General features: G+C 35.9%; 1 protein-coding gene across 2 annotated transcripts; it reads right to left on the bottom strand.

The window, feature by feature from the left end:
• Window positions 1–683: 683 nt before the first annotated feature.
• Window positions 684–5,391, bottom strand: LOC148274111 (uncharacterized). Of its 2 annotated transcripts, none has more exons than XM_088237610.1 (2): window positions 5,189–5,391; window positions 684–1,906 (listed from the first exon to the last, which is right to left on the bottom strand). In XM_088237610.1, exons 1-2 carry the CDS (start codon window positions 5,283–5,285, stop codon window positions 852–854), a joined length of 1,152 nt encoding a protein of 383 aa, XP_088093736.1. In that variant the 5' UTR covers window positions 5,286–5,391; the 3' UTR covers window positions 684–851. The 2 variants fall into 2 exon arrangements, with proteins under 2 accessions (XP_088093736.1, XP_088093737.1); XM_088237611.1 differs by lacking the exon at window positions 5,189–5,391 and adding an exon at window positions 3,478–3,548.
• Window positions 5,392–9,438: the final 4,047 nt, after the last annotated feature.

Here is a 9,438-nt window from a genome sequence, read left to right as displayed (position 1 = left end):
GTCTAGCTTGATGTATACGGCTGTCGACCTCGCTCTTAGACCGACCGTCCCACGTTATTTTGCTCCCGAGGTAGACAAACTCCTCGGTGTTCTTTGGTGGTATTCCCGACATCCCTACTCTCGTCTGGTGTTGCATTCGGCCTGTTCGGCTGTTATTTAACGGAACTGTATTTATTTAAACAAACAGACACAAGCGTTAACTTAGAGATTACACACGCGTTGACTTGTGATCGAGATAACTTAAGCATGTTCATTATTGAGCATTGTGATCGCTCAGATGCTTAGCATGTTTTTAAGCACGTCGATAGTGATTTGTGATTGAGCTACTGGATCAAATTAACGTAGTTATGCAGAAAGCAGCCACAAATTTTCGGTGTTATCATGTGCAGTAAAGTTAATTCTATGTTCTGTTAAAAACAGTCAGGCCGTTTTCATCAAAAAAACCAATAATCACCTTCTAAAAATAGTGCACAGCACCAGAAATCTTACACTATAGATTCTGATGGGAAGATTAATGCCTCCAGGGGTGGCGGCCTCCGTGGTGTAGTGGTCGAGACGCTTGGCTCACACACAAGGTCCCGGGTTCAATTCCCGGTGAGAACACAGTTCGATCAATTCAACCTAATTAAGTGTTTTGGGTAATGCTTACGGTCGCAATAATGCTCTAAATAAAAATAATCATGTTTGATTTCACAAGTTCATATTTATTTAACGTTTAATCACCAGTGTGGCCAGATATGAAGCAAAGTGTAAACGCATGCAAAAAACAAAAATCCATAAATTAATCACTCTCTAGGGGGTAAAGAAGATGCAGAATACCACCCCAGGTGCGGATAAAGGTTCGATGATGATTATGGGGTCATTGTCTCTCTGGTGTGAATTCGCAGATGCTTTTTTAGAAGATAATTTAAAGCAAAAGACTTTTTACAAATTTCGCAAGAAAACGGTTTTTTCCCCGAATGTTTCATCATGTGATTATCGAAATGATCTTTTCTATTCATAGTCGCATTGCACAAATCACAAGAAAACCTTTTAAAGTCGCTGTGAAGCTCCGCGTGTCGCTTCAGTGCGGTTGTCGACGAAAAAGATTTATGACAAATATTGCAAAGATACGGCTTAGAAACCGCATGATCTTTCATATGCAATCTCAGCAGCAAATCGAATCGAAAGACGCATTCGCAAATAAGACACGGGAACACGGAGTCCGAGTGTATTTTTGCGTGTCGTTTTAGCACCGCTGCGTCCCAGAAGCATTTCCCGCAATCTTCGCAAGTGTAGCGCGTCGACGACTGATGCAAGCGCATGTGTATTCGTAGAGTTTGCAAGCGGCGGAAGTCGTTTGCGCACAGTTCGCATGTGAACGTTTTCCCTTTGACGTGGGACTGTTTGTGCGAGCGCAGATTGCTGCGGCTTTTGAACATTTTCCCGCACTCGTCGCACGCGTGTGTGCGCTCATCCGAATGCGTTATCTCGTGCTCTTTGAGACAGTCAGCTCGTTTGAAGACACGTTCGCAAATCTTGCAAGCAAACGTGGCCGTACCATGGTAGTTCGTATGGTGTTTCTTTAGAGAAACGATTCCTTTGAACTGTTTACTACATTCCCTGCATTGTAACATTGTTTCCCAATGGGACTTTTGTTCGTGGTCTTTTAAATGGTTTTTATTCCCATAAGACAGCTTACATGCAAAACATTTATAGCTTAATTCAGTTCCACGCGTACTTGGGTCGTCGTTTTGGCTAACTATCTTCGGTTTTCTACAACTATCGAAGTATTTTTGGTGTTTAAATCCTTTGAAAGAATGTATTTTTGGGGCTGAACTTAATTCCGATGAGGTAGATTTAATTTTTGTTTGATTTTCATCTTCAAATACCCCGCTATCCTCGTTTTCTTGACTCTCATAATTGTCTGCAAAAAAAAAGAAGAATTTCAAACCAGCATCTTAAATAACGTCTTTGCCGTATTGTTAACTCAAGACAAGATCTGGACTTTTTGGTTAAAATTTACAGCGATTTAAATAAGCATAAATAAATAGTCCAGATCTTGTCTCGATGTCCCTTATGTTTGTCAATGCTTTTTTTATTTTTTAAAAATGTTTTTAACTATTCTTTTTTTGTAATATTCAAAAAATTACAACAGGGATGGAGAATACCTTAAATAAGGGAATATGGAAGTCAAGGCATTTACAGAGCTTATGGCCTGTCATTGGCTGCTTTAAGTGGCCACTTTACACACTGTGCAACATTCACCATTTTGCCCATGTTTAAACATCCATAATTCTTCAATTCTTCCATTTGTTGATTTTAGTGAAGTTAAAGAGCTGAAACCTTTATTGTTGCGAAGAGATTCATCTGACTCAACTATTTCACACACTAGGCAACGCCTGAAAACAATTTTTCAATTTTTAAACTTCTTCTTGGACCAGTTGGTTTCATTACAATATTTGAGTTTGTCCAAATGTTCGTAGACAAAAGACTGCAAATGGAAGAATTGAAGAATGATAGATGTTCAAACATAGGCAAAATGGTGAATGTTTCACGGTGTGTAAAGTGGCCACTTAAATCAGCCAATGACGGGTCATAAGCCCTTGACATCCATATTCCCTTATTTAAGGTATTCTCCATCCCTGTTGTAATTTGTTAATCTTCATGACCCTCGAGGGGGTGAAATCCAGTCTTTTGTCTACGAACATTTGGACAAACTACAATATTGTAGTAATATTTAAACCTTATAAATTGTATAAACGGACAATGTCTGTTAATAAATAAATAAGTAACTAATAATATAGATACATTTTTACAGAAATCATAAATACAAAGTCCATAAATGAAATAAATCTGGCATAAATATAATTGAATACAATTTCAAATATGGAATCCACCAGCTGAGTTTGTTCAGTCTGTTCTCTTATTTATTTATTCATATTTTTTCTCTTACAAACTATAATTATCAATTATAATAACGTGACCTCACTGGGGTTACCCGTGCTGCGGACACTTAACAATATTAACATTTTACAACAGAGATGAACAACATTCAAGAGAAGGTAATAAAGAAGTCTAGGCATCTACAGCCATTGACAGGTCATAAGCCCTCTCGCCATCTCTGTTGTAAAATGTTAATATAAACAGCTCCCCGGGGAGTTGAATCCAGTCCTTGTCTACAAAAATTTGGACAAACTCAAAATATTGTTGATAAATTACCCGGTCCACGAAGAAGTATAGAAATTGAAAAAATAATATTTTCAGGCGTTGCCTAGTCTAGTATGTAGGTGAAATAATTCAATTAGATGAATCTCACCCGCATAAATAAAGGTTTCAGCTCTTTAACTTCACAAACATCAACAGATGAAAGAATTTAAGGAATATAGATGTTCAAATTTGGGCAGAATGGTGAGTGTTACACAGTGTGTAAAGTGGCCACTTAAACAAGCCACTGACAGGTCATAAGCCCTGTAGATGCCTAGACTTCTTTATTACCTTCTCTTGAATGTTCTTCATCTCTGTTGAAAATGTTAATATAAACAGCTCCCCAGGAAGTTGAATCCAGTCCTTGTCTACAAAAATTTGGACAAACTCAAAATATTGTTGATAAATTACCTGGTCCACGAAGAAGTATAGAAATTGAAAAAATAATATTTTCAGGCGTTGCCTAGTCTAGTATGTAGGTGAAATAATTCAATTAGATGAATCTCACCCGCATAAATAAAGGTTTCAGCTCTTTAACTTCACAAACATCAACAGATGAAAGAATTTAAGGAATATAGATGTTCAAATTTGGGCAGAATGGTGAATGTTACACAGTGTGTAAAGTGGCCACTTAAACCAGCCATTGACAGGTCATAAGCCCTGTAGATGCCTAGACTTCTACATTACCTTCTCTTAAATGTTTTTCATCTCTGTTGTAAAATGTTAATATAAACAGCTCTCCAGGGAGTTGAATCCAGTCCTTGTCTACAAAAATTTGGACAAACTCAAAATATTGTTGATAAATTACCCGGTCCACGAAGAAGTATAGAAATTGAAAAAATAATATTTTCAGGCGTTGCCTAGTCTAGTATGTAGGTGAAATAATTCAATTAGATGAATCTCACCCGCATAAATAAAGGTTTCAGCTCTTTAACTTCACAAACATCAACAGATGAAAGAATTGAGGGAATAAAGATGTCCAAATATAGGCAGAATGGTGAATGTTACACAGTGTGTAAAGTGGCCACTTAAACAAGCCACTGACAGGTCATAAGCCCTGTAGATGCCTAGACTTCTATATTACCTTATCTTAAATGTTCTTCATCTCTGTTGTAAAATGTTCAAATAGATGTACATAAATACCTTGTTTGTAAAACTGTCTGTTGTAAAACTGAATATTTGTTGACTATGTTTGTTTTTTAAGTTAGTCTTCTTTGTTTAATCTTAAATGTAATTTCCTAAAACTAAATTGCTAAGTGTCCTCGGCACGGGAAACCCCAGTGAGTTCACATTATTTTTATTATTAATTATAGTTTGTAAGCGAAAAATATGAATAAATAAAAAAAAAATTAAAAAAAGCAAAAGAAAACAAAACCTTAGGTGCCTAAATAATGTTTTTTTCCCAATGAGGAAGTTCCCTGCCGGGAATCGAACCCTGGACCACGAGAATGGTAGACGAATTTGCAGACCACTACACAACGAGTGTCCATGCGGCTCGACTGTGGAATCATCTCCCACCCACCATCAAAGATGTTACTACATTATCTCTGTTTAAATCACGTCTGAAGAAACATCTCCTTTCTCTTCCTTAATCTCTCCTCCTTTCCTTTTTCCTCTTTCCTCTTTTTTTCCTTTTTCCCATTGAGTAATAGTTTTGATTTAAGGTAATTTATAAACAAATACGTTTATTTCTATTTTTTTAACTTTAACCTTTTTTTTTTTTTTTCTATTGAACATGTTCTGTAACTTGAATTATAAAAATAAAACCTTTATTTTATTGGTTGGTTGGAAGAAATTTCCATTTGGCAATAAGCTTGCCAATGTACAAATAACATTATGTACAAAAGTTAAATAAAAAATAAATAAAAAAACAACGAGGCGGACTAATCTCCACTCAATTTTCTTATTCGGGACTTTTGCCCAGTTCCGGTTCTATTTCAAACTCAGAACTGTATTCTTCATCCGGCTGGACGCCGAGTAAATTAGGAACAGAAATTCTCACCAGTGCTTGCGTTTTCGTCTATTTCTTGTTTGACAACCGGGATCCAAACAAATATTTGTTTAGTATTCTTCATACTGCACGACGCATTGGCGTCCATCTTGTAGACCTTTTGCGTTGCACCTAAAATAAACAAAGCTTTATTGAAAGTACTTCCTCCACATACCCGAAACCGTTTTAAAGAACATTGGTCTTCCTGTCGGTTTCACTCGTACAAAAAAGCAATGTTTTTTCGTCAATAAACAAGTTACTGTTTTTAAATTTCATCGCAATTTTCATTGAATTTTACTCAGCTACTTTCACTGCCCCTTTCGCTGTGAATTTGACAAATTACATGGAGAGACTTTGTCTGATATTTTCATTCATCTATATGACCCTCATATAGTAAACATGAACAGTAGCAAAAACTGTATTTACTTGTATCACCACAGCCTATGTCCGTTATAGTAATTTAATAACGTCGGATTAGATTCTTATTAACATAATTTTTTAATATAGGTGTCATTTTTTCTTTTGACACCTCAAAAGGAATTGTTTAGTTGTCCTGTATTGTATAGAAAATGACATACCTTATTTATTTATTAAATATACGGCTTAAGCCAATTACAACAGTTACACAAAGAAACAAACAAATGTTTATCGCAGGAGGCTAACCTAGCAGTTCACAACGGAGTTCTAGTTCCAACTCTAATGTATGGGAGCGAAGTATGGAATTGGAAAAATAATGATGAAAGTAGGTTGAATGCTGTCGAAATGCGATCCCTCAGGCGAATGTGTGGTAAAACGATGTATGATAGGTGCACAAATGTCGAGATCCGTGAAGTGTGTAAGGCTGAGACATGCATTATCGACAGAATTAAGAAAGGGGTGCTGCGTTGGTTTGGACATGTAGAGCGAATGGACAGCGAAAGAACGGCTAAAAGGATCTACGATGCAAATGTTGACGGATGCAGAAAACGAGGAAGACCGAGAAAGACATGGCACGATCAAGTCCATCAAATACTTGAAGATGGACATGTCAAAAGTAGGAATAATCGGCGTGCGTGCATAAGAAGATGTATGAATGTAGAGGAAGTGAGGTCTGTATGCCAAGATAGAGTGTTATGGCGTTCTATCCTCTCTGCCTACCCCTACGGAGAAACGGCGTGATAGTTTGTTGTTTGTTGTTGTTGTTGTACACAAAGAAACGTAAATACAAGAAACTGAACAAAAAAAACTTAAAACTATGTAGCAAAGACAATACAATAATGGTAAACAATATATTCATAAAAACGAAAGATAAGACTTCGAGCTAAACCATGCCAATCCAATTTCATCCTTTTTGAAGCCTCATGTAGTTCCATAATCATTTCGCCTAGTTCATCCATGTCTTTACTTCTTCTCTGGTCTCAATCCTGGGATTGGCTGGCAGCAATTGCCTTCATTCTTCTCCTCCATTCCTCCCTGTCTTGTGCGGCTGTTTTAAAGTCAACATATGATGAGCAGCGCACGTCCTCTCATAGGTCCTCCGGGTACTCTCGGCGTGGGCGTCCCTTAGAATTTGTCCCCTCGGTCATCCCCTCCATTATGACATTCTTGAAGTATTACGTGGCCGATCCATCTCGCTCGCCTTTCGGACAAGGACCTGAGTGCCGTCCACCTTCGATTCTTCGGAGAACCTCCTCATTTGTAATGTGGTCTCTCCAGGAAATTCCTAGTAATCTTCTATAGGACCACATCTCAAAAGCCTCTAGTCTCCGCTTATCTCTTTCGGATAGGCACCATGTCTCGCAGCCATACATCAAGATACTCCATACAGGTCTTGATTAGGAGTATTCTTAGTTTTAGGTCTATATTATTTGATTCTATTATTTTTGACCTTTTATTAAATGCAAGTCTAGCTTGATGTATTATGACAACTATATCATCTGCAAATCTGAGGTGACTCGAGTACATGCCATCGATCTTTACACCCTTATTTTTCCAATTTAGGGTTTTAAATACATCCTCTAAGGCTAGCAAAAAGAGCTTTAGCGATATTGCGTCCCCTTCTCTGACACCTTTTTCTATTTTGATTTTATCAGTCTTTGTGTCCTCAATAATCCTCACATCCATAGTGGCATTGTCCTAAATGAATGTTATTAATCTAATGTATCTAGAATCAACTCGGGCATTTTGGAGTGCTTCAATAACAGCCCATTTTTCAACTGAGTCAAACGCTTTTCGATAGTCGATAAAAGCTAAATGTAGTGTTATGTTGTATTCAGTTGACTTTTCTACGAGTAGTCCAATAGCTTGGATGTGGTCTATAGTTCCAAAGCCTGATACGAATCAAGTTTTCGTGTTAATCGGTTAGTTAGAATTTTTGTTAACAATTTATAAAGGTGTGACAGTAGACTGATTGGTCTATAATTTTCGAGATTATCTCTGTCACCTTTTTTAAACAATATCTTAATTTCTGCATGTTGCCAATCGTCCGGTATTTTTTCCTCTTCTAAAGATTTATCAAGTAATATTTTTATGGCTTGTTAGCTTTCTACCGCCTAATTTTAACATTTCGCTAGCAATGAGGAACTTCAGCCCTACGGGAAATTGGATACAAAAAATGTTTTCTTACGCGGAGTAAAAATTAGAGCATTAAATTGTACTGCAAAGTTTCTTGAAAATGTACAGAAAAAATAATAAAAAATATTTTGATAAAAACGCACTACTTGAAATGACATCACTGGTTCATGTGAATTAACCTATGATCTGAGAGCTATGGAAGATTTCCGGTCTGCTTGTCGCTTCTGGACCAATGGGAAGAACTGAATGAGAATAAGCGGAAATGAACCTCTGACGTCACACGCGGAGTTATTTCAGAAATACAAAACTTTAAAAATCGTAGCGCCGATAATACGATATGTAAAAATTAAAAAAAAAAATTTTGACTTAGTTTAACAGCCTATTTACAAATAAAAAATTTGAAAAAAACCACTGAACTTCCTCATTCTGTCTTCGCCTGGGGCTTTACTATTTTTCATATACTTCGGGGCATGTTCAATTTCGCTATGCTCGATTTCCGGCACTTCTTCAGATCCTACATTCATTATACACACCTCTTCTTGCACGCTATGATTTATATTTGATGTAAAGAGTTCCGTGTAGAATGTTTCTATAACTTTTGAGATTGAATCCTTGTCTTTTACTGATTTTCCATCTTTGTCTTTGATTTTTGTTATATTTGGTTTACCGCGTGATTCAATTCCCTTTGAAACCTTCATATTTTTATTGTTTTCTATTGTTTGCAAGATGAGGTTTGTATATAACATATAAATGTTCTGATATCTTTTCTCATTTCTTTGTTTAATACTGATCCGAGTTTATCAAGTCTCTAATAAATATAGGTAACTTTTATGCAGAATAAAGACAATTATTCATTATTTATTTGTTTTATTTTATCTATTTCTACTAAGCCACCGATTATTTACTCTAATGATCGGTATCGGAATCGTATCGGCAAAATTATGTATCGTTACATCCCTAGTACTTATTTAATTTTACAATACGCCCAAGGGGCATTTACAAAAATATACAGGCAAGTACAAACATAGTAAGTAATAATTAAAAAAATAAACAACGCTTTTTGTATACATGTAGAAACAATAAAAAGCATACTGCTATGCAAAATAAAAAGAGAAACTTTACATAGTAAAAAAAAGAAAAAAAATATATGGATATAAGAAAAGTGATTGAATTAAAAAGCAAATTGTAAATAACTTGTAAAGAATTTAAACAAAAAAATATATATTTATACATGTACTTATACGTATAAAAAAATGGTATTAACAAATTATTGTTAAAGACAAATAATAAAAATTAATGTATTACAACAGAGATGAAGAACATTTAAGAGAAGGTAATATAGAAGTCTAGGCATCTACAGGGCTTACGACCTGTCAATGGCTGGTTTAAGTGGCCACTTTTCACTACATTGTCTACAAAAACTTGGACAAACTCAAAATATTGTTGATAAATTACCTGGTCCATGAAGAAGCATAGAAATTGAAAAAATAATATTTTCAGGCGTTGCCCAGTATGTAGGTGAAATAATTCAATTAGATGAATCTCACCGCATAAATAAAGGTTTCAGCTCTTTAACTTCACAAACATCAATAGATGAAAGAATTGAAGGAATATAGATGTTCAAATATAGGCAGAATGGTTAATATTACAGTGTGTAAAATGGCCACTTAAACCAGTCATTGACAGGTCATAAGCCCTGTAGATGCCTA

Source organism: Micrasema longulum, unplaced genomic scaffold, assembly GCF_059751315.1.
Source record: "Micrasema longulum isolate JH-2025_06_02 unplaced genomic scaffold, ASM5975131v1 h1tg001751l, whole genome shotgun sequence".
Classification (NCBI taxonomy): Eukaryota; Metazoa; Arthropoda; class Insecta; order Trichoptera; family Brachycentridae; genus Micrasema; species Micrasema longulum.
The sequence above is the reverse complement of the archived record's forward strand: the minus strand, read 5'-3'. Positions and strand labels throughout refer to the sequence as shown.

Excerpts from the sequence above, each read along its gene's own strand:
- LOC148274111 (XM_088237610.1), bottom strand. The coding sequence starts at position 5,285 with ATGGACGCCAATGCGTCGTGCAGTATGAAGAATACTAAACAAATATTT. Across the intron at positions 1,907-5,188 it reads AGACGAAAACGCAAGCACTG|ACAATTATGAGAGTCAAGAA; the intron begins GTGAGAATTTCT and ends TTTTTTTTGCAG.